This window comes from Bacillus rossius, assembly GCF_032445375.1.
Source record: "Bacillus rossius redtenbacheri isolate Brsri chromosome 9 unlocalized genomic scaffold, Brsri_v3 Brsri_v3_scf9_1, whole genome shotgun sequence".
NCBI lineage: Eukaryota > Metazoa > Arthropoda > Insecta > Phasmatodea > Bacillidae > Bacillus > Bacillus rossius.
The window spans coordinates 3,440,970-3,467,479 of NW_026962012.1; the positions used below are offsets into that span (position 1 = coordinate 3,440,970).

General features: G+C 41.4%; 1 protein-coding gene across 14 annotated transcripts in view; it reads left to right on the top strand.

Moving 5' to 3' along the window:
* LOC134542726 (NAD kinase-like) overlaps positions 1-26,510 on the top strand; it is a 238,143-nt gene that overhangs the window by 154,433 nt on the left and 57,200 nt on the right. For 12 of the 14 annotated variants that reach the window (XM_063387206.1, XM_063387205.1, XM_063387201.1 and 9 more), the window contains one exon: positions 18,621-18,704. In XM_063387206.1, the coding sequence (XP_063243276.1) occupies positions 18,621-18,704 (84 nt within the window). Of the gene's footprint in view, positions 1-2,722; positions 2,886-18,620; positions 18,705-26,510 lie in introns of those variants that run through there. The other 2 variants (XM_063387207.1, XM_063387209.1) reach the window with 1 other exon arrangement.

Consider the following 26,510-nt stretch of genomic DNA (forward strand, 5'->3'; position numbering starts at 1 on the left):
GAAAAAATTTCAAAAATTTACTAGAGAGACTGCAGAACTTTATGTTGACCTGTACGGTAGGCATAACATGACGCCTACCATGCATAAACTATTGATACATGGTTCTATAATAATAGAGAATGCCCTTTTGCCTATTGTCTGAAGAGGCAGCAGAAGCCAGAAATAAGCATTTCCGTTCATACAGACAAAATTTCGCAAGGAAATTTAATAGAGTAGATAGTAATACAGATATTTTAAATAGGTAGTTGTTAAAATCTGATCCCCTGCTTGCATCAAGGCGAACAATGATCAAGAAAAAACGAAATTCTTCCTTTATGAAGGAAACATTGGAAATCTTGATATGTGAAGAAAGTTAAGGCTTTTTCCATTTAATATTTATATTTATAGTTTTAAACTATTATTATAATTTTTTATTTAATTTAGTTAGTAGATATGTATATATTTGACCACTGTAATGATTAGCCTATATAAATTTTATTGACAAGAATTGTTCATTTTCTTTCGCCATTTGTTTTCGCTTTTGCCCTTTGCTACATTGCATTGCTGGAAATTAGAAGTGAAGATACTTTTGCATAGAAGTTTTTATGAATTATAGATTATTTTACAAACGTTTAAGAGCGATAAATAATTTTGTCCCGCTAGATTAGTCCAATACCCCTATGTGCGCCGTGAACACGTTCGTTCTCTACTCGCTCGTCACTTACTCGCCCGAGTGTGACCACCGACGAGTGGGTTGACACACCCTAAGCTGTTCTATAGTACTAAACTCTTCAGATCCCATTGAGCGAGTTTCCAGGTTTTTACTCGTTCAGCGATTCGAGTCGACTTTGGCACCGAGTGTGGTCTTGTTCTCCCACGTCGAGTTACCTTTGTCTGAACGACTAACTCTGGCCGCTTCACCTCGTGAACTGGGGTGAACAGGCTGAACTGGGGTGTGTTGATTGCGCTTACCGCTGTCGAGGCTAAAGCTGGGTTTACGATTGATTTCCTTAAGAATTATAACTTAACATCGAGCATACGATTAAGTCAAAACTTCATTTTCCAGTTTATGATTGACATAGAAGTCGTTAATTCTAACCAATCACAGCACAAAACACATGGTCGGCCATTGTTCGAAACTGAGAAGCAGGTTTGAAATAGGTTATTGACAAATGGGATATCTATTTTTCGAAATGGATGATGATTACAAATGACACATATACGAATTCTAACCCAAAATACTTCCTCGCTCGGTCCAATAATAAGACATAAACTTCCGGTTGAAAGGTTCCGGTTTGTTGTGATTGGTCGCTTCCCTTAAGTCTTAACGAAAAATATAAAATATAACCATTTCTGTTAAGTCTTAAGTCATCATATGGTTCGCACACGACCCGTCAAAATTCACACACGACAATCATAAACCATTCCACTAGTTTACATAGTCATATGGTAAGTACACTACTAAGTCTTAATTCTTAATTCTTAATTTTCAATCGTAAACCCACCTTAAGACCTTGCATCGGCTGGAGCCACACTCTGGCAACATGGCGTCCTCCAGACGGGCGGCAGAGAAACTGCGTAGTCACGACGGGCGGTCTTCTTCCGTAGTCACACCCCTCCCATCTCGTAGCTTTCAGAGGGGTACGTATACTCGACTGAGCCTGCTTCCAGAACAGGTGAGAACAAGCCTCCGAAGTCTCGCTCGAAAAGCTAGGGAGTCACGTGGTCGGCGCTGACGTGGAACGTCACAGTGAGAGAGAGAAACAGAACGAGGACAGAATATGCCGTGTTCTGCAGGTAGTCTGTTCGCAGGCCATACACGTTCATGTCCGCGAGGGAAGGAAGATTGTTACAGGCCACTAAAAACCACATGTAACATCTAAAATGGTTCGTGTTGTGTATTCAGGGGTAAGAGTTTGGAGAGGTTTGTTCTGATATCAAGCAATAAAAAAGTAACGTTCTTTGAATAATTATTACAATGCGCAAACTGGTCCCCTCGTAGAGGGACCTTTTGATTCTGTGGAGAGGGGGACTGATAGTTCTCCCCGTGTGTCCCTCCTTGTCAATTCCCGAGTTTTTTTTTCTATGACAACTAGCAATAGTTTATGTCCAAAATACTATGTTACATAAAAATAACGTTATCTGAGAAGTACGAAACGGAATTTTTTTTTCCTTCCGATTATGTCGCGTATCCTTTTCACGAGATTCTAAATAGTTCCGCTTCAGGTTCGGAACACAAACGAATTTCTTTCCCTTTAAAATCATCTGTGTAACTTTCTGGCGTAGAACCGTAACTGATTAATTGACTTAGTTTCGTGCCGCGTTACTCTGTCTCTCTCTGTCTCTCTCTGTCTCTCTCTGTCTCTCTCTCTGTCTCTCTCTCTGTCTCTCTCTCTGTCTCTCTCTCTCTGTCTCTCTCTCTCTGTCTCTCTCTCTGTCTCTCTCTCTGTCTCTCTCTCTCTCTGTCTCTCTCTCTCTCTCTCTGTCTCTCTCTCTGTCTCTCTCTCTGTCTCTCTCTGTCTCTCTCTGTCTCTCTCTCTGTCTCTCTCTGTCTCTCTCTGTCTCTCTCTGTCTCTCTGTCTCTCTGTCTCTATTCCTCCCGCACGCCGGCTGCCGAGATGCGAAGGTGCACGGAGCGTCGCGCGCGTGTATGAGGTAGGAGGTTGGAAGGGGTGGGGGGAGCTTGTTGAGGCGGCCGCAAGGGGCGCTGCCAACCTGCCGGCGCTGAAGCGGCGCTCGCGTCAGTCGGCCGGCGGCATGGCGCGGTGAGGTGTCGCTCGTATCTCGTGGTTGGTATCTCGTCGCTCGCCGGGAATGGGCGAGTGCGGCGCCGCCACCGCGTCCTCCGAGGAGGACGGGGAGGCCGTGTTCCCGCCGCTGCTGCACGCCGCCGCCAGGACGCTCAGGTACCCGCGGGCCCTCGCCGGAATCACTGTCCTTTGTATCAACCCGTAATATAACCGTATGAAATTGAGGTAAACATTTTCGTATTGCGTATCCAAATCCATCCATTGAGCCTGAGGTATATGATGCTTGCTGTTTTAAGTTAGTACATAGAAAGAACCTGACTTTAAACAGAAATTTGTGATGTAACAATGAATAGATCTTTTATCAGATCAAATGATATGCCGAAAATAACTTTTGTTTTTACTTCCTAACATTGTTTGTATTGTAATATTTTTTTTGTTATGTCCAGGATCTTTCGACGTACTACTTTAAAACGGCTAGCATCATGTACCAAATGATCAGTCATACAGGATCACGCCTTCAGGAACAAGAGATAGATTTGGATGCTTGATACGGAACAATTGCCGCATTTAAGAATACGCTGAGGGCTGATGAGCAGTTATGTTTCTGTATTTATATTTTAAAACGTATTTTTGGGATAGTGATAATGGTTAAAGCACGTGTTTTCCAGGAAAAGCCCTCTAATAAGAGAAGTCAAGGGAAAATAAAGTAACAAAGATGGTGTGTTATCCGAAGGGTGCCTCACTTGTGGAATTGGTAGCACTGTCGTCCAGCACTCGGAAGATTAATTGCGTCGTCGCTTTTGCACTTTTGGAATTTATGTTTAATCTTTAAAGGCTTTGAGGTATCAATGAATGTTTTCTGCACAGAAAATTGTGAAAGTATCAATTGGAATAGCTTTTAATAGCAATTGGTTAGCAAAACAAGACGTAGCTGTATGTATTCTAGAAGTCTGTTCAATAGTTTGAACATAACTCACGACGAAAGAATAAAAAAAAGACGTCAAGAAGTGAGTAATTGTCAAAGAAAGTTGTTAACAACACATCAGCAAGGAATTGGCGAAAAAACTTGATCTTTCCGTACTCTCCAGAAATGTGTAACATCTAACCTCAAGAGCGAATAAATTTATGTGTTCTCATGTTGCAAATATACTTACAATACTAAACTCGAACAAGTTTTACATGTAGAATTCATTTTAAAAAAAAATGCCGAAAATGCATGCTAAATATACGACAATTGTGTCGAACTACATTCCTGGACGCGAATCACACGTAGTTTCCGCACACGCCGTTATATTTCGCTGCCGGAGCAGCAACTTCGACTATTGAATCGGTTAGTTAGCAGACTGAAATTTCAAAATATATGACGAAACTGCTCTGATAAAAACGAAAAATACTTGAAAAAAAAAATACTAAACCCTAGCTCTGAACCTGATCTAGGACAAGGAATTTTTATTAAAATACAGCCTATCTTGTTAAAATTCACTAAACAGTTAATAAATAATGTAATGTTTCCTTTTGTCTTTATGAACTTTGGTTCGCCCCATCTGTCACAGGTGGCAGCACCGACGATGTTACGCATTTCCGTTGCTTGACTTACGTAGCATTCACAAAATGCCGTATACCGAGAGATAAGATGTTACACATCAATAGATGTTTTGCTATCCAGATGGAAAAACTGGGTTGGGGTCGTTTTCTTAATCATTAACGTGACAAAACTCGCACGCCCACACTCCGTGACTACTCACCTCCGTGAACACATGGTTATGAGGTTACACTGGCAAATAAGCCGTTATGTTTTACTGCGCAGCTCGCTCGCGCGGTCTACGTCCGCCGCCAGTGCTTTGTAAACGCTCGCTTCCTGCGACGTATTGCCTAAGGGCCCCCGCCTACCGGGGCACACATAACGGTGCGCAGAGCTTCGAAACAACGCGATTCGAAAACTACTCAAGACATCCGAGTGGTGTTTTGTTTGCGAAGGTTGATGAGTAGTTTTGTTTCCAAATTAAGTTTTTAAACAGTATTTTTAGAAGAGGCTGAAATGTGGTTTTTTTTTTTTTTTCAGTGAAATGTTTAGGCTTTTTAACACCCATGGGACTTGCGTTACATTTGTTATCTTCATTTCTCCGATATATAATGTTATGGTTACCGCTCTGTGTACGACGAGAAGACTGCGCGCCAGTCCCGAGGCGATACCGCGCTAGAAGCACCAGCGAGCATCCCGCCTCGCTGACACAGGTACACCCCGACCCCCCATAAGCCCCTCTAATCGGCACTGGGCGTCCTGCGCAGTCTTGTTTGGGCGTGGCGTGGTCGGAAAAGACGCGCGCGTCCCAGACCCGCCACACCGGTTTCCTCCTTCGGCGCGCCGCGTCGGGGCGTCATGTCCCGAGACATTCCGTCTCCCCCTTTTCTCTTCTACCTCACGTTCCTAACCCACTGGCTCCGGCCGAATTCATGGCAACCAATCACACCCCAAGACAACAAGTGTCGGACAGCCCGAAAGTATCCCTGCGATGAAGTGGCGCCACTTCGTGACTCGCTGAATTTTTGTCATTGTGCTTTTTACAAAGAAATTATTCATGCACTAATTTCCAAACCCGCTTCTTGTAAATCTACAAATAAAACCGTGCAAAATTACATTGAGTACCTTCTTAGGCCAGTGTCACATTTGCTGTTGAACCGGAGCGGTTGCCAGTTTCTATTTGGTGATTTATTCTAGAACATGTTCGATCATGATAAGTTCACTTAGTGCATTCTTGAGAGACCTGCTTTGTGGACCATTAAGAATATTCAAAACGTTGCAGAATTTTTAGCCGCAGCAGCAGAAACGAATAGTTTGTATGACTTCAGCATTACATTACATTATTTAACTTGTAGCATTACGAGTAAAAAAATTTTGCAGATAGTTTCTAGATAATTAAGTAGATGGCTTTAACTTGTAAAGTATTGTAGTACAGTGTTACCTTTTGCCACTAGGTTATTTTTGTCACTTTTGTCTGTGTTGTCCGATAGGGGTACATACAGTAATCTTGGGGGAGGGGGAGGTGGAAAAAACAGAAAAATGATATTTTAACACGTGTATTTAGAAAAACTTACATTGCTATTGACACTTACACACTGCCATATGGACCTACAGTAGTAGCTGTAGGCGACATGGCTTCTCATTCAGTTACATACTGTCTTCACTGATATTATGTAATTTTTTTTAACTTTTTTTGGGGGGGAGTGAGACTATATCCCCCATCCACTGTTTCCGTCACTGTTAGATATTAGTTTCCAGATAATACGGTGAATCTTCATTCCTGCGCGCACACGCCGTTTTTGGCAGCGATCCATCCGTATTTTGTATTCTCTCTGATAGAAGCACTGAATTGAAGACATCTCTGTTTAAAGTAAAATGGAATTTTGTTTTTGTTTAACTATATTTCTTACCAAACAGCAGCGAGTTGGGCTATTGTGTGGACTTGTTTCATCCTGAATACGTGCCTTTGTAACCACGAATGATAACATGTATAACGTCAAAATCATTGCGAAGTTAAAGCGGCACATTTTCTGTAGGGAAAAATTTTCCATTCTGTAGAAATGTATGTGGTTGTAATATTTATAACAGTAAGAGTCTCGATTAACAGAGGTTCCATGTTATCAGAGTCGACCGAATGAATCATTACCAACAAAGACTGTTGAAACATTTGCTCTTGAGGACCTATAAAATGACCTAACTGTTGTAAGCCCCCAAAAAAATCATAAATATGTCATTTACTGGTTGGGAAAATCGAGGAGATATGTGAAAGAAATTTACATCGTCCCGAAAAATTTCGCCTCGGGGCCAACTGAAAACCAATACGATTTTCTTATTGTATCCGTGTTGTCCGAGATATTGCTTATCCGAGGGAATTCTTGTAGTGGTGTCACGCGGGTAAATGTCATTTTCACGTCTGGGTTGAAGGTCGTTCCGCGTGCCACGAAACTCCCGTGTCCTTGACCTTTCCCGCTTGTAAGTGGAGAGTGGCTGGAGGATGGGGGAAGGGAGGGGGGGGACGCAGCATCTCCGCGAGCGCCCGCCCGTGTGCCGTTATCAGCGCGGTTGCTATCGCGAGTCGATAACGCCCCGCGGCCTTGTCACTGTGGCGGATGGCGGCAGCTTCTTTCATTTTCTCTCTCTGTGGGCTGACGTGACCGTTGCAACTGTTTTACGAACACATTTTGCTGCGCAGAGCTTAGAAAGAAAGAAACCACGCGATTTGAAAACTGCTCAAGATATCCGAGTGGAGTTTGTTTACGAAAAGCATTTAAGCATACACGGGCGGGTGGGTAGTACTGTTGCCGTAATTCTTTTTAGTAGAGTGAAAACGACTAAAACGTATTTTCAGAATAATTTTTAGACATGAAACGTCATGTAAAAGATTCTTGAAAGCACCCAAGAGTCTTGCATTACACCTTTATCTTAACATCTCCGCCATGTAAAGACATGGGTACCTCCCGTATTTCATAGTTGTCCTACGCACGACGAGAAGACCGCGCGCTAGAAGCACCAGCGAGCGTCGCATCTATCATCCCGCCTCGCTAACACAGACCCCTGATTGGGCAAACTGTGATTAATCATTTTAGTTTAACCGTTTCGAACGTGAATTCCATGGTTCGAACCTCTATATTAATTTTAAAAAATGGGTGCGTGTACGTAGGTACGTGCGTGAGAAGTTATACTTCTTTGGCATCATTAAAAAATAGTTTTTAATTGCATGCAAAAATAGTGCGTGGAGTCCCTCCGCGCGGAAGAAGTGAATCTTCGTAATGTGGAAATGAAAATAAGAAGGGGTAGAAACTGATTTTTAGTGAAATCATATTGTATCAAATCAAACTAAAAAAATAAAGGAAATAAATTTGTAACGCTTCATAGATTGATTTTCAGAGAGAGAGAGAGAGAGAGAGAGAGAGACCTATTGAATGTCTATAAAACTAACTTTTTTATGAGAGCAGATTTTCATGAAATAAATCATGAAATCATTCAACGGTAAAACCTTTTTATTTAATCAAGCGGACAGGTTCGCCCGAAGGAGAAAATTGACGCGGCGAGACCTCGTGGACATGACACACACTCACTATTTATGTGTCTATGAAACATGATATTTTTCTGCAATTTAAATTGTAATATACCAAAAGGGTATTGAAAATTGAAACAAATATGGCGACACTACAAACTGTCAGGATCTTTATTTTTTTCTTACTCTCTACTTGGTTCCTTACTCTCGCTCTGTCTCTTTCTGTTCCCCCTCCCCAGGAGCGTTAAACGTTTAACACAACCTTGTTGGTAGTCGCATTAGAAGTATAACTTCAAAAATTGGAGAGTAATGTACCGTTATGTTCACTGGTCGTTCATGTTCGGGCTGCAAAAAGCGACCCAGTGCGCTCGTTTCACGCGAACTGTGGCGACCGCGTTGCCATGACGACGGGACTCACTTCGCTCGAGTGCCTTGTGCTAATGGGAGGTCGCCACAAAGTAACATCAGGCTAGGCGCTGAGTGGCGTTCCTTGTACGTCTGCGAGCCACTATACCAGACCTGCATTACTTAGAGGCAGTTTTAGACAAATTCCCAGAATTTTCTCAACATTATAATTGTTTTTATTGTTCATATAACACAAATAGTGTTTTACACGATTTTACTTATCTTCTACTGGCAATAAATTAAAATATGAGAACATTTTTTTTTGAATTCGTGTTTCGGACTGCCCTAAATGACTGTTTAGATAGTTGAAAATTTTAGTAATGTAGTGTACAACATAGTCCACAAAAAGAAATTGGGATAACAGCTTATGATCAATAAATTAGTTACAGCGGGTATAGTAAGGCAATTTACAAAATTTCTTTGGATCAGACATGGTATACGACAAATAACATAAAAGGTCATCGAAGAGTTAGTAACACATACTATGTATACTATTTTGTTTATTTTTATTAGCGGGAATGAATTCACGATTCCACGACTAGCAATAATGCGTTAACTGCAATACTAGTCAAAACATTGACATTTTCAGAAATTAATATTCAAATTTTGATATTGAAGGTTTTTAGTATCATTGTTTTTCCATTGGTGCACTGTTGACAAGCAACTCGGGTAGCACAATGATTCGCTTATGTTGCTCTGACGTTCACTTTTGTAATAGTTAATAATAGTGTGGATTTTTTGTAGGATACGTTAAGTACTATGTTAATCTTTTTTTATACTCTTACTTTGTTGGACTGTAAATTGAAGAGTTGATAAGAGTGTTAGAGGTCGACCCAAACGCTTTCGAACTAAGCACATCTTCGCCTCTGACTGACGAGCTTTCCGCTACGTTATTTGAAATCGGTTTGGTAAAAATGGGGACTTCAAGCACGCATTTTAATTGCAACAGAGTAAAGTAGTTTGTGTCAATTCAGACTATATATTTAAAACCTTGTTATCTAATGGGATGCTTTGAAAACTTTTAAAAAGCATCTTTTTTACGATTTTTTTATAAAATTATTTTTTACAATAATTTAGTCAAAGTAAACCCATACAACCTTGGTATTATTTTCTTATGAATACATTAAAGCGACCATTTGAAAGGCCTGTAACCTGTGAATTCGCATTGCCGACGCAGTGGGGGCGATATAGAAGTGTATTCTGATAGCACTCATCTCCGTCGAACTGGTGTATCCGTGTGGACATCTGCTGTGTCGCTTTCAGACTTGTGAAGCATTTGCAGTTTGATGCAGTCCGCAATCGGAAACCAATTGAAAAAAAACTTGTTTTACAGCAATTTTCACAATACTTGCGAATAAAATTCTACCTGTAAAACACTGTACAAATATTCCTTATACCTATTGATACCTTTTCAAAGTAACCGTCATCTTTTTTTTTTTTTTTTTGAAATAGCAATTTGTTCCAGATCGCATAACTGCTTCCAGTGACTGTCTTTAAAAGCTGACAACAAACCGATTAATTTACTGTTACAAGTGGAGGAAAACAGACCCGGAAAAGATTGTACAAATTAGAATGTATTTATTAACTACTATGTACACTTTCCCGTAAATTAAAACTATTTAAATGACTGTTCTCTACTTAAACACGCTTTTTTATAAGTCCAGTTTTTACGCTCCCCACTGGAGCTCGGCACGACAGTGGATCTCTCTACTGCTCGTCTCTCACCGCGCACCCCGGTCCCGACACACTGGCTCGCTCGTCCGTGCCAAGACACTCGTCGCCCGCTATCGCTCGCCAAGGGGTCACGCACCCTCCTCACTTCCCTCTTGTACCGCTCCAAGGATTCGCCGGCATCGCCACCAGCCCCTTGTCACGCCGCAGGTCGGCGTTCACTCGTGGGGAGGTCCCGTAGACCCCTCCGAAGTGTCGCGTCATCAATCAAGGTCGTCCCTCCCCTTCCCTTCGGGTAACACTCGAAGCTTCTAGAACAATGGCGTCCTGGGTTGGCGGTGCTGTTCGTGGGGAAGCCTAAGATGTACATCTAGTTCTGTCCCTGCCCGAACACGCCCGAATATTCACCTTCGGCCAACCTCGGGTTTATTTATATTTCTCTGTTTATTTTAATGTAGCTATACTAACCTAACTAACCGTCTATAGTGTTTTAAAGTATTTTAATGTAGCTAACCTGACCGACCACTTTTAATATTTGAATTCATTTTTCCTGCGCAAAAATAAAACAAATCCCGAGGTTGGCCGAAGGTGAATATTCAGGCGTGTTCGGGCAGGGACAGAACTTGATGTACATCTTAGGCTTCCCCTGTTCGGACATGTGGAACTCCCCAGGCGAGACAGAGAGATGCCCCGGACTCCGTGGGACAAGGGAATTGTCTTCAGAAAGCAGCCAGATGTATGGGTAAGAGGCGGGGAGGGACCGGCCATACCTGTGATTTTTTTTCCTAACCTAACTTATTTCAAGTGTACTGGGTTGGGAAGGGTTCGGATTAGGGAAGACCACGAAAGCGTCTCAGGCCGAAGCCCATAAGCCTTATGCGAGGTCGCTTTCGCTCTTGTTTGTCTTTGTTTTGTGACTCTTGAGAAGGAAAAAAAATCCGCTAGCACCTCGCACATTGGAGACGCGTAGTGTGTGCTAATTGCTTCTAAATGCGTTGTAGTCAGTAGGTGTTTAACCATAATTTTGTAGTCTGAAAAAAAAAGTTTCAATTGTGTTTTAATATGGTGTTAGATAGTGTTTTTACATACCTCCTACGCCTATTACATTTTCTTTTTGTAATTGCATACGATTCTTGAAATATTTCTTAGTTTTATCTTCGAAATTGTACGGGATGCCAAATTGAATATTGATCGTGACTTAAGGCGAGTATGTGCGGGACAGATAGTGATGTCTGTTGTAGTTTTTAGTGTTACGTTAAAAGCAGGCTTCTTCGGTTATTTTCCTACAACTCGTCTCCCAGTTAGTGACGGATTTGAAAAGCAACTGATGCAGACAGTGAGTTAACAACTTTTGAAACAATGCAATTGTTATCTTATCGTCGTATCTGCCGTAGATATTTTAGACTATCTGTAAAAATGTGTAAGTTATTCTTTAAGGTTTATCGAAAGCTTTGCTTGAGTGACCACAATGTGCAGCCTTTTTATTCAATTAAAAGTTTTATCATCCATATTTTAAAAACTGTTTTAACATTTTGAACAATTTGTGTATGTGTGTGTGAGAGAGAGAGACTCTCTCTCTCTTTCTCTCTCTCTCTCTCTCGCGCGCTTTTCCAAGGCAGGGTTTGTTCTTAGGTTGCATCAGCAGAACATGCTGGCAACAGCAAAGTTATTCTCCACCGAGTTCTGTTAGATAACTCTGACCTTATTGATTCGTTAATATTTTCAAGGTGGCCAAGTTTTATTTTTGTCGGACAGGACTGCCAGTTTTTTTTCCGCTCGCCCTTTAGCAAGCCGATTCCAGTTTCACATCACGAATGTTAATATGTTTTGATTTAAATATTTTCACTATCATTTTATGCATTTTGTGTCTTAGGCTTAAGCTATGTTCAAATTAAGGTGAGATTTTTTTTTTTTACTGGCACTGACAAAAACACGAACCTTCGATTATTTTATGAAGGTAAATGTGCTTGATTTTTGTTGGAACTTTCTTATGAACGTATTAAGATATTAATTTGTTAACTTAATATTCGAGTCGTTTACTTGCTTGAGTAAGTGATCAAATATAACAAATTGTAGGGTCGTTACGACAACGCCGAAATACCATAACGCCGAATGTCAAAATTGACCACAACGCCGACAGCTAGAAAACTGCTGTGTACCACAACGCCGAAATAACAACTGAATGAATTTGTGTGTGTTTCTTAAATGTACCTTAACGCCGAAATACCACAATCAAACCTAACCTAACCTAGCGTAATATAACCTAACCTAATATAACCTAACTTAACCTAGCCTATCTTAGCCTAGCCTAGCCTAGCCTAACCTAACCTAACCTAACCTAACCTAACCTAACCTAACCTAGTCGAACCTAACCTAACCTTTGTGGCAGTCCTGCAATGACATTTTTCGGCGTTAGTGTATTTCGGCGTTGTGGTGCGTCCCCAAAATTGTATTATCAAAATTGCGACGTACGCGACCAGCGGACAGGTTCGTTCACTCGCATACTTGCTACAACCGTCGTTACGTCACTTGCGTGCCCGCGTGTTGGCCGGAGAGATCGTCCGTGCTTCCCCCGCCCCCGCGAGACAAGCCCCACCCGAGCGCTGGAGACGCACTACGCTATATTTACAATTCTCAGAACAACAAACGTGTCGCTCTTGTCGGACCGCGAGGGCTCCAAGTGCATGCTGGGAAGCGGCTTGGCGTCACAAACACGACGAGACTCCGCGACGCCCGCGATCTTTTTATTCCCGATTTTAATTGGGGGGAAAGAAAAAATATATATTTCGAAAATGACTGTAGAAGTTAGAATTTATTGCCCAACCATGAAAACACGTATAAAAAAATAGTTTCAAGTGTTTATCATTACGGAATTACTTTATCATGATTGTATACGCCTACCTTACTTTTTACAACTAGAAAACAAACACTAGCGTATCTTTGACAACTTTTGTAAATAAAAGTAATATGCATTATATAACTTATATATGTATATCATATACTGAAATATGCCTAAAACAAAAATAAAGGCGTGAAAATGGGAGCTCTCCTAGTCGTTGGCTCAGACCAGTTGCGTATAGTGACGTCACTGACCGTGTGTGTCGTCATGGCCAGTGCGACTCTCGTGGTCCGTCTGCCCTGGACTGGGCATCGAACCAGGGCCCCGCAAAGAGGTCCAGGCGTGCATTGTGTGTTAGTGAGGCGGGACGATAAGTGCGATGCTCGCGGGGGATTCTAGCGAGGTGTCACCTCTAAGCGCATGGCTTTGAACGGGCGCGCGGTCTTCTCGTCGTGCATAAGGGCAACTTTTGAGAGTCGACTGTAACTACAACATGATATGGCTGGGTATAAAAGGGATACATTTGTAATGAAAGTCTCTTAAGTACTTTCAATCATCTGTGCCGGGTGTTTCCTCATGTTTAAAAAAATTGTTCTGAAAACACGAGTTATAGTCATTTTCATTCTACTAAAAAAATCTGTTTAAAAACGGAATATGGAAACACAACTATTCATCCGCGCTCAGCTTTTTTTAAATTTTTTTTTAACAGATCCCACTCGGACATCTAAAGCAGTTTTTAAATCGCGTAGTTATATCTGAATCTCTGGACGCCGTTCGTGTACTTCCAGAAGACGCGCTTGGAGGCGACCCCAGCGAGCGCCGCGCCTCCATCCTGCCTCACTAACACAGATGTTTGGTTTCCCAATCCGCTGTGTGGCCTACAGCTTGCGCCAACAGTCATAGGGTAATTACCCCCCCCCCCCCTATTCGAATCTGTGTCATATCTTATCAAAGCTCCGTATGTAAACTAACACTCATGACTCGAACCCAGAACCCCTCGCACCGTGAGCCGGTGTGCATCCGACTACGCTACGGAGGTCGGCCTCGAGTTTTCCAACGATTGAACAAGAGCGGCGTCGAGCCAGGACAGAAGCTCCTGCCATCTGGCGGATGGGGAGGGAGGTGATGGTCTTCCAGCGGGTCTCGGGCCTTTCTGCAGCCTCTGGGAGGTTACCAGCGCGTGGCGCTTCCCCGGGTAAAGATAGACCAGACGCAGTTTCGTCATGCGAGCGAGTTACCGCATTTAGCCGACGTCGGCGCTCCGCAGCGGCAGGTGGTAGAGTTGTGTCGGCCCTCCCTGTGCTCAAGGCTGCGACAAGTAAATCGCCCTTGTGCACCAGGGGCATTAATGAACGTCATCTTGGCTTTCGAGTGTTTAAGGGATCCCCGCATACCTGGGCGCACACGCTGCGTGCACAGCTTCAGAAAAAAAAAAACACGTGTTTTGAAAACTGCGCAAGATATCCGAGTGGTGTCTGTTAATATTGTTACAATTTACAGGGTTCGTAAAGGATAGCCCTTTTATAGATTTTTATCACACAGTTTTATTGGTGGCCACTACTTAAGTCACTTACAAATAATCTTCTAAAATGGCAAATAATCATTTGCACTTCAAATGTTGTTGCTTCCCCAGTCACTCGTTTCTTCTACACACCTCGCTGGGCCGCACTTCTGGCGCAACTCTCGCCGCAGCACCCCATCGTGAACCTCCGTCGCGGGACTCCGTCGCCGCACTCCGCCGCTGCCGACGCACTTGCCTTCGCCGAGGATCCGCCCGACGCCTCGCTCGGAACTTAGCTCGGGACTCCGCCGCGCTCGCGACACTATCGCCCGGAACTGAACTCTTCGCCCTGGAACCTTCGTCCATGGACTTCGTCACTCTGCCGCACCCGCGGCACTATCGCCCCGGAAACTCCGCCGCGGGAAAGCTCCCGCCTGAACTATTGACTCTCAACTCTCCCCGAGGCCGGCGTCCCGGGCACATATATAGGCCCAGACGCCTTCCAGAACTCCCGAGCGCGGCTGGGGCCAGTCGCGTCATTCCGCGCCGACCCGACGGCTGAAATCTCTCGAAACACGTGTCACCGGCTCGCGTAACTTCGCAGCTGTCAGGTTTCGGATGTCAAACTATCAGCGCCGCGTGGGGAGTGGTGGGAAGGAGGGGGGAAGCGGCGACCCAGGTGCGCGCAGAACGTCTCATGTTGCACGGCCACATGATGTCAGCCAGCTGTGCACCTGCACGTGAGGCGGTCTTGCTCACGTTCGTAACAATATGTAATATATTATTGGCTATATATATTTACATGAAGATGTATACAATGCTGTTACATTTTTACACAAAAAAAAAACTCAACTTGTAGAAATGAAATTTGGCGTGAACATAGTTTCAGAGTTTGAATATGGTGACCGTTTTAATGGCTTGCTGTACCGACAGGATGATTACGTTCCTTGCCGATATTTAGCGTTTCTGCGGGCAAAAAATTAGTTAAAACGGAATTAGAAGAATACTTACAGTGTTTGAAAAAAATATTTTTTTTTTTACTGTTTCATGGTGTTTTTATATATTATTTGCGGTTTTTTTTATAGATAAATCAGTTTTATCGGGTTCTGGTGAACAAGAGCTTCTCTCCGGAGACGCACTGGCTTGCAGGGGCGTAATTTTTTCCTAACCTAACTTAAAACTAAATGTGTTTGGGAGAGGTCCGGGTTAGGGAGGGAGACTAAGTGCGTCGCAGGCCAAAACTTATAAGCTTTACTCATTCTGGGTTTAAGCTATGCATCATGTGCTTGGAAGGGATTGGCCAGCCATGGCAGCGATTGGTGTCCCCGCACTTCTTAACACTAGACTAAAACTATATAAGTTGGGCCCAGGGAAAACCCTGGACACTTACACGCGAGATACAAAATTTCATGCATTAATTTCAAGCAGGTTGGTTACGGGAAACACTGGGATGGTTAAGGAAGGAAGATTTGGACAGAGTAGAAAGAGTCTTACCATGTGGTGGTTGGGCGCTTGGGGGCGTATTTTCCCGCACGTCCGCCTATTTATACCTCACAACACTCGCTGACTCATGTCCTGTTGTGGGGGAGGGGAAGGCTGTGACTCACCTTGTTGTGGCTTCCCGTTGCCTTCCGCCCGCGGTGCGGTTCCGGGATCGCGCCCTCGCTCCTGCGTGCTGCTGTTAGTAAAAACCCAGTGAACTGCGCTTTGCTGCGAGTGAATTCACGTGATCGTTGTTCTGTACTGAGCGCGCGGTAATGTCTGCGGGTCCGTGTCTCAGCTGCGTATTGAAAATGCAAAGTTTGAATTTAAATCTTAGGCTTTCGTGGTCAGGGTCAACCGACTTCTGGCTTCAGGTTTGAGACCACGTCCGTGAAATCAATGATGTGCCCGGCGTTTCGGCGGGTCTTGCTGCTGCCATCGTCAAAGGCGATTAACAATTGAATGCCTGGTGTTCTGGCGCAGAATTATACACTTGGGACTCTTTAACAGACGTTCTTTGATTGTTCCCTGTATGTGACCGTTACTGTAGGAAGGTCTTAAGACTGCATGTCCCGTTCCATGTCATTATTATATTATATAGTGCATACGTTTTGCTTAATTAGCTGGCGAAGTTGAATTTTTAACATTTTTGTGCAGTATGGATAGGGAGACCCAAATGGAATAAATAACTGAAAATTGTTGCGTTTAAAGGCAATGCTGGTTGGCTGGCTGTTGCTTGCTATGATTTGAAATTCTTTCAGAAAACAAATTATTTAATTGTATACAGTATTTTAAAATCATAATTCTGAATATTTTAAACTCCAAGGTAGTATTAAATCCTTTTTTTTCTTAAATAATTAAAACCATAAATCTCATAGCAGCCAGTAAAATGACTTGAAACCTAAAAAGTTCAGTTCTATATTCTATTTCATTATCCTTATCCATACTGCACAAAAACGTTTAAAAATGAAACCTCTTCTGGGAATTATCAAACAGTATGCCAGATGTGTTTTTTTTTAATTGTGTGAACGTACAGCAACTCAAAAATTCGGCAAATTCAACATTGTTGGAAATAAATAAACGTAAATATAAAATAATGACCTGGAATGGTACATACATCCTTTAAGTCTGCAGACTCTCTCGTGACTCTTTCGGTCACGGCCACGGCCACCTTCAGTGACCAATCACAGCTCGGCTGTGAAGAGCCTTATAATAAATACTGTGCCAGAACGCCAGGCCTTCAGTTGTCAATCGACCTTGAAGATGGCTGCAACAAAGCATGCCCAAACGGCGAGCACAACATTATTTCCACGGACGTGGCCTCAATCTAGAAGCCAAGAAGTATTTAATGTTTGTAATAATCAGTAAAGTTTTTTTATTATTCCTATTAAAATTAGAACACACATTGGATAAATTCAGCAGTAGTAAATTGTTCGGAAACTTTTCTTACTTAGCTGGTGATATACTTTGGTTTTACTTTAGACCACCGGGAAAGAATGTTTGTATACATACCCATCCCCAGAATCACTAAGCATTTGCAGATACTCGGAATTAGCATGTGCGTGTGAACACGTCAGGCTTTGCTGCGTCCTTGCTCCAGCGCAAACGTTAGTAGTTAACGTTAATTTGTACACACATTTTCAAGGACTCGACCTTGAAAAATGGCGAAGGTGGCCACGCTGAAATAATTGTTGGTGTTTTTTTTTAGAGCTAACGCGGGGAAGTTAATGCGATACCTTCTCTTGATAATTGCAGACTCCAAAGTCACGTGGCGTAGACTCTGCGCTTTTTTTTTTCTCTTTGAGAGAGTCATTTGTTGCCTTGTTAATATAGTTAGACATTTCTGTGGTGTTATGGAAGAGAGGGTTAAGTCAAAAACATCAAATTTTAAGAGAGGTGGAAGAAAGTCAAGGATTATTTGAAGGATATGCCTTTTGACACTTTATATGGTTTGTAGTTTTGTTTTGTCTGTAGAATATATCATTAATTAATAATATAACGACTAATATTTGATCGTGAAAATAATATTAGACTTTCTTCCACCTCTCTTAAAATTTGATGTTTTTGACTTAAACCTCTCTTCCATAACACCACTGTTTGTGTGCCAGCTTTTATCAGGACTGGCTTAGTCATTTTTCTTGCCTAAATGTGAGGGTGATGGTAAAGTGCTCTTGGCAAAAAAAAATCACTAGCTGTTGTAATCAAGGGCCGCATAGAAATGTAAAAAAATACTCGCTACGATAAATGTTTTGAAGTTAAAGCAAAAATTTATTAGCTTGTTTAGAATTTGTAAATGAGTAAACATAAGTTACGCTACTGTAATTCTTGAAAGGGCGCCTTTGTTTCCAACTTTCTATAAAAAAAAAAAAAAAGGCACAGCTTCTCAAGAGCCCACTTTATGGAACGTAACACGCGCCAAAAGTGACAATTTCTAATAAATTCTAATGTGGATGTGTAATCGTCGTCGTGAGCGTTAAAAAGGCCACGATTTCTGCTCAGAGAACCATCCTGTGAGCTGTTGAAATTTTTTTGACATGTGGTATTCATGAACCCTCGTGTGACGATGCCGTTGTGTTGAGGAACCCGCCTTTACTGTGATTATGCTTGGTGAGTAATCCCCTGGGTTGATATCTGATTTTCGAGAAACCATCCTGCAAAGACGCACAACATTACAAGACAACTCGGGTGACGAATATGTGATGTTACGTAACACTTCGACGTTGCGGGATCCTCCTGCGATGATTCGTGACGTTACGAGAACACGCTGAAACAATGAGTATGTAATGCAGATGCCTCTTGTGGTTTGTGAGATGTCACAGTCCTGTGACGATGTGCGACGTTACGAGAACATCTAGTGACGATGCACAGTGTGGATGGTTGTTTGTGTGACGACGTGCAGAGCACAGAGGCGCCTTGCTGTGGCGATGCTGAGCGGCGTGTCTCTTGTGTTGCAGGAGGACGAGGTCTCTCAATGCCCCCAGCCCGGTGCAGCAGTTCGGGCCGTGTGGGCGGATCATGAAGAACTCAGCCATGGTCATGTGAGTACCCCGCACATTAATTATTTGTTTTTGGAACAGTTGCCAAGTAGTTTTTTTGTTGTTGTAAAAGTGCAAGCAAAAGTCTACAGCAATTTTTTATGGAGGAAAAACACAAACTGCTGCATTTATACAAAGGTGTTTGCGTGTTTTCAGTAATCTGTTAATATCACACGGGAACTGAAACAAGTGGAACGTGCTGTTGGAAAATAACGTGTGTTTAGCACACCACTAGTTTGTAAGATCGGAAGGCGGTGTTTTTGTAATGTTGCAAACTGGCTTTGTAATGGAACATGGCTTACAATGTCACAATGGATGCTTTGTAATTCCACCAGAGGGTCGCTCTCAAGACCACAGTGACCCTGCAACCCACCCTTCTTGGGAGCTACTAGTTATTTGCATTTTGTTGGTGTGTGAACTTCCTAGCTGTCGGGTATACGGCATTTGGTAGGCGTAACTTCGTGAATGGAATGGAAGTCGATTGGAACGGAAATGTGTAACCATGGTGTGCCATCTGTGGAAGTCTCGGTAATCTCGAAAAGATTCCGAACTCGCGTGATTCATCAGTTTATATTAACTTTCGTGAACATCGGTGGATTTTCCAAACTAAAGGTTATAATAGAACACTTATCCATAAATAATTTTATGTTATAATTTATAGTCATAAAAACATATGACAACTTAAATATACATTACAATTTTGACAATATTATTGTTGACATTGAAATGTTAAGATAGCGCAGCGTTAGTAATACTGTAGAGATACAAGAAATTGTTAGCCTACATCATTTAGACGCCTAGTTTAATAAAATAATTTCGTGATGGAAGTTTTACTGTTAAATCTTAAATGTTAAATCAGCTCAATAAGGTTAAGTTTTGTTTGTAGGAAGTAGTTACAGACTGATTTCTGTCGTTTAATAAAAAGAATACACGCACATACTTAGTGTTGTAATATATATTTTTCAATATATCAGGTTAATTTTGTTTTATTGCACCTATTGGACTGCAACGTTTAGTTTTTAAAAATGCTTAAAAGATAGCGTCGCGTCCGTAATGCTTTATAGAACCTATAAAATAATAACTATATTTGACTCCATGTTTGTTCGACACCATTTTCGTTGCTAATAAATTATGGGTAATTTTTTAAGTTTACAAAAATATTCCAGGATAATTTCACTACCATAAAGTTTACTTTAGCACGCCAATACCGTTAGTACACCAATACCAATAGTACATCCCTCGATGTTTGCGAAAGTTAATATATACGGGTGCATGTGGCTACACGAGGGTCCACCACATTGATGACATCGGCTCGTGGCTATAGCAGTTTCTGCATGCATTAACATTGGATTTTCAACCTATTAAATCTCCGTTGTGTAATGTGCGCTTATTTCATTGCATTTCTGTTGCATAGTAAAATTTCACCTACAATGCGCCTGAAGAAGTACAACCTCAAAAACACAGGCTATGATAATTCCTGTCTGGGGGGAAATGTCATAATTTCAGCGTTGAGACATTCACATGTGACGCGTTTGGTACTCCTGTTGTTCGGCTAGCACTGAGAATTCTGTAGTACCTTCCATCTTGTTAAATATAATTAAAGTTAGGTTTTTAAAAGGTGAAAATGTTTTACGGTTTTTCCCAAAAATTAATACTTCTAATATATTTATCACGCTCGGCATGATTTTAAAGAATTCTACGTTAAATTCCGTTTCAGAGTTTCGTATTTTAAGTATTTGCAACATGAAGAACACATGAATTTGCTCGTTTCCGAGGTTAGATGTTACACATCTCTGGCGACTAGGCTTCAGAAAGACTCGCTCGCATTTTTTTTACATGCGCAATTGCTGTATATACTGTGTGCCATAGAGAAACCCCAATGTCGTATACAAATAAGAATGCGCAAACACAATGAAGACAAACCAGAATCAGCCAATGTCAAAAGTTGAATGTATAGAAAGCACAAAGAATGCCATGGAATCAGTCAGGAAAAAATATTACAGTACAGACGAATACAGTGAACTGACAACGACGAGACAGTTGCAACAAGAACAGTTAATAAAAACAGAAACCTACCTTGGACAGCGACAAACAGACGAACGATGATACAAAACAGGCATTCTGGACACAAAAAAGACTGACTTGTTTTCTGTGTTTTTGCGTAGCCTATCCATAATTTTTGTCCGTTATTGAGGTTTCTCAATGCCATACCGTGTAACCAGCAATGGCGTATGTCAATAAAATAATTTAAATCGAGCTTTTCCAGTGTAAGAATCATTAAAAGAACGTAATTCCAGTTAAAGCCGCATGCAATTGTAGTTTATCGACTGTTTTTGGCCATGCTGCGGGACTTAACGTTTTCCGCTTATCAACCCTGAAACCGTTTTTATGTACTAATTTGTTTTGAACGTTGTTCTCGTAAAATAGAGTATTGCATATAAATTTTGCAGTATCAAAAACGTAAATTGCGTGGCCTGTTACCAGTTTGCGGGGTGTCGTGGAAAATGGATGGCAGCATTAAAATTTGATTTGTTTTCGAAAACAGTACTGGAGTTTTTTTTTTTTTTTTCAGTGTTCGTGCGCAAATAGACCAACCTCGTGTGTCCTTCATTATTTACGAGTTCCAATTTAATGTTCAAAAATTGCAGTTCCTTATTCTTTCCGCATGAACCGTTTTACTATAACTCTTGCGTCAACTTACCTTCGCGTTAAAATCCACACTTTCCGGTCGAATTACTTTTTTTTCTAATTGCTGTAAACAAGCGCGACTGAATTGTGAGCATATTAAGCATCCAGTACTCCACCAGACAAGGAAAATCTGTAAAATGTGACATGGTGGCAATAAATTACCGAAATATTACATAGATCAGGTAATTCCTACTTAACAGAGTTTCGCCCCGCGTTCGTCTTCGTCGACGATAATTTTAACTCGGTTTTATTCATATGATCTGTGATAAGGGAATTTCAGAAACGATATTATGGTCATGTTTTAGTTTAAATAAATGAATAAAGTGGGTTATGAGACGCGACTTGTAGACGGAGCCTTGAGTCGTAAAGGCGGGAAAGCGTGATGCCGGCCGACCGACTTCTTGCTGCGTCATCGCCCAAGTGTCCAGTCACAAGGCGTTTTGTTTTCCGTGGCCCGAGGCGACGGAAAGTTCCTTTCGCGCCTTCCCGTGCGTCGCGACCCTGCTTAGGCCGGTCTTACTATGGTTTTTCCTGCCGCTGCGGCTAAAACTATCGCGGCGTTTTTTTTTTTTTTTCGCCTCGGTATTTATTCGACCACTTTTCTTAGAGTGCACAAATTTGGTCTCTCGATAATGCACCAAGTAAACTTATCATAATCGAACATGTAAACAACTGATGTAGAAGAAATCACGGAGCAGAAACTAGCAACCGCTCTGGTTCAACCGCACAGTGCGACAACGGCCTTACTCGCCACGTCACTAGGTGTCTGTATCCAGGGTGCATAACATCAGAAAAAAACACAGCGTTAAATTGGGATTGTCAGGGAATTTTAATTTCTGAAAAATAAAAATAAAAAATACCGTGGAATATTTACGGCATAATATGTTAGATGAGGTACTAATTTAAATGAAATGATTAGACGAATGTTCATCCTGTACTGCTTATCTTCTAGCTGTGCCATGCATATGTTACTTGGGTCCGGTCTCTCGTTATGTTGCAATGTTAGTGTGCCAATTAATTTTTATTTAAAACAATTTTATGGACATACGTCATTGCAGTTTACAGTGTATGTCACAGAAAAATCCCAAGAATGGACGGCAAATATGAACACATGAATCAAAGGAGATCATGACAAAATCAGCTGACGCTAATGCTTAGCACAAAGGACGGAATGTAATCAGGGAATTCCTCAGCACAGAAGTTTGACGACGACGCTACAGTTGCACCCCACTCTGGGTCTGGGCTGTAATATTTTTCTGACCTTAATTTCTTCCAGGGAATTTTCGCTTCTGTTATAGGTATTTAACACTTGTCATCAGCTAATTTTAGCTTGTGCTCCATGTTTGTGTATTCATCCGTCATAAAGGTTTATCTATGACTTCAAGATTTAAAGAGTATTTTTGAGTTTGAATCGTATTTTATTGGCACATGAAACAGAATTCTATCAGTGCCTCGGTGTATAATGTTGGAAACATCACTGTGTACATAGTTTGCGGGATTTTTCATACTGCGTCCCGACATTGAAGTGCGTTTAGACTATGGCACTGTCAGGGTTTAATGCAAAAAAAAATAGACATAGGGGCGCGATTTTACGTTTCTGCGCACCGCGCCAATTACGCTAATGCGTCGCTTTGAGGGCAATATATATATATATATATATATATATATATATATATATTCCATACACTGGCAGTAGTAACAAGCGGGCCCAGTCGTGAGGAATAGAGGTATTTTCCAGGTTTGTGACGCTTTATTCTAATGTTGTGTTTTTGTAGACACTTTTTTTTATGTGGTGAGATACATTTTTAAGAATTGTACCTATAACCATATGAGCCTAAGTCACAATTGTTAAAATTAATAGGAGAGTAAAAAAAACTGTTTTAACGATACCGTGTTTTCTACCAACCTCTATACACATGAGACCAGCAAGACGGGACTTGGTTAACTTCATCCTGATGGGGGAATTTCCAACAGCCACAATTACACAACATTTAACTGGATTAACTGATATGAATGTGTCGCTAAACTGAACCTTTTTACGTAAATTATTATAATTTTCCTACATGCTTTGGAAAACATTAGAGCAAGTTACGATACGTTTTTTGAATTATTCTTGCAGTTGGTAAGGTTGAGTTAAATAATTATTTTGGCCATACTTCATTGGTAGGTTAGCCGTGTGTCATAGAGGAAACCCAAAGAACGGACAAAGAAGGATAAATACACAAACGCACAGAAAACAAGCTAAAATCAGCTCATGTCAAATATATATATATAGGCTGCACAGAGAACTCCGTGGAAAAATTTTGTCAGAACAATAGCACAGTATAGCAAACTTATGGGCTGATCATGACAGCACAGTGTCGACAAAAACAGGAAATACAGACAAACAACCACCTTGGACAGCACTGCGACAGACTATCCCATCGAAGATAACCAAGCAGATAATCTGCACACGTACTGACAAGACAGCGAAGCACATACAAACACAGCGATGAAAATTTCTGGTATTTTGACTACACGACAGCACAAACGAAAACGGTTGTTTTGGGAACTGACATCTGTTCTCGTCACCAAGCACAATCAGACTGTTATTTTTTTTGTTTGTAACTGTCTAATAACAATGGCGTATTTCCAAAAAAAAAAAAATTAAGTAAGTTACGATATTATGATTCTATATAAAACGAACTTTTAAAGACATGGAATAAAACAAAACTTGCCAAATTTGGACTTAATGTTCGTTTCACTCTTGAAGTCCAGAGTATAAATAGAGTTCTAAGGTGAATTTAATGGACATGTTTAGTTTTAGCACTGCAGTGCCGCTAATTAATTTATTGTGCAGAACGACACGGCTTGAGGTAACCATTTCGCAAAACACATGGGCCGTAATTCTATTTCCTTCATTAACATTTTATGAGTTAACATAAATAGGTGGAATGTATCGTATGAGACTGTTTTTTTTTCCATCCGTGATTCTTAGTCAAGCAAACATGTCACGTGTTCGTAAGCACCTCCGACGTTGGCAAAAAAAAACTTTTGTGCCCATCCCAAAATTTGGTACTTACTGTGTTAACTATGAAATCCCGAACTTATTTTTCAGCAGCATTTCACCTCATGTCATGTAATTAAATAAAAATATTAAAATGTGTCGAACCCTAGGACCCCGTTGTAAGACCGCATGAGCGGGAGACTAGTGGAGGCTAGCCGCCAGAACTCGTTGCTGTGACAGTGCACATCGACGCCCTGAGATTCTCAGCCACACGTGCACTGCATCATTCAGCTTTTACAGTCGGTGAGCAGGCGCCCGCGCGTGGTATGATTTGATATCGTCGGACGCGCCGTTGTATGAACCTAACAATAAGTCAGCAACCACAGTTATAGTGAGTGTGTGGAACAGAGACGAGGCATAGCGATAGCTAGAGACATGAAAAATTCGAGTTTTTGTTTTATTTGGAAAAGAGTCTGGAGTGCATATGATCTGCGTTCTCAGTGGACCACGGGTGGTTTTTTTTTTGACACGTCCCGAAGTTCAAGAACACAGTAAAATCGTCACATGCAAGCCGGCTGGAAGGTGTATGTTGTGGCAGCAGCAAGTGCACAATAGCTACCTTCTTATTTCTTGTCAAGTATGTGGAGTTCATCCTGGCTGCTACAGAAAATGTCGCAAATTTTGCAGCGCACGCACGCGCGGGCGCATACACACACTTACACACACACGAACAGTGTGCAGAGCTTCAGGAAAAAAAACCTGCGATTTAAAAACTACTCAAGATTTCAGAGTGGTGTCTGTTTACGAAAAAAACAATTAAGATTTGCTGAGAGCCAATAAGTAGTTTGGTTTCCGGATTAAGTTTTTAAACTTGATTTTTAAAATCGTTAAATTGGATAAAATGCATGTGTTAAGACTATTTTTAAGACATAAATCAACCAGTTAAGATCTTATAAACACTAAGGAATTTGCATATACACATTTAATATTAATTTCTCCGCCATATAGTGTTACGATCACCGCTCAAATTTCATAGTTGCCCCATGCACGACGAGAAGACTGCGTGCCAGTTCATAGCCTTGCGCTTAGGGGCGATACCGCGCTGGAAGCACCAGCGAGCGTCGCACTACTTATCATCCCGCTTCACAAACACAGATCAATAACACTTGAAATTCCCGCCAGTGTGTTCGACAACTTGCCGGGCTTCGGAGCTGGAAGGATAGTCTACCACACAGGCGCAGTGTGAATATTTAGTTGCCTCACTTTCCATGCGCTCGTGAAGTTACGACTCGGGAGTGGGCGAGACTCAGCTGATCCTGCAGCTTCATGGGACCTGGGTTGGAATCCAGGTCCGACCGACAGGATCTTTGTGTTCCTTTATTTTCTGCCCCCGTATCCCCGATGTGTGTGTGTGTTTTTTTTTTTAGTGTGTCCCTCTATGTAGTCACCACGCCGTCGATGAGATTTATTTATTATGGCTAGGAACCTGAACACGCCAGTTGGTTTCAGTAGTTTACTAGGCCGTTTCAATGTATATCGTTTGTCAAAATCTGTCTTTGTCAAAGAACGGTTAATAATTTAGTGTAATGCTTGAAGTTTATTGATACCGTTTGCTACAAATAGTTTCTCCTGCGAATTCATTGGATTTTAGCATTGATATCATTCTTGTGAATGACTATAACGGCAATAATACCGTAAATAATGGTCATTTAAAATTTCTTGCCTTATTGAAGTCAGGTTTTTAATATTTAACGTTAAAAAATTGGTACCTATGGCATAAAATGTATTGAAACAGTTAAGGCATATTTAGCTTCCTATCTTCCTCTTAAACCATAAAAAATATATATGTATGTGATTCTGTCAGTACTCGTCTGAGATGTTGGTACAGTGGTAAAGAGCATATTCATGTGTTCTCATTCTGCAAATACACTTAAAATACGAAACTCGGACACAACATTTAACGTAGTTTCCTCATCCGCCGCTAGAATTCGTTCCTGGAGCAGTTACGTCGACTATTGAATCGTTTTATTAGCAGACCGAAATTTTGAACTATATAAATAAATTGCTCCGATAAAAGCGAAAAATACTTGGAAAAAAAATACTAAACTCCGGCTTTGGACCTGATTTCGATAAGG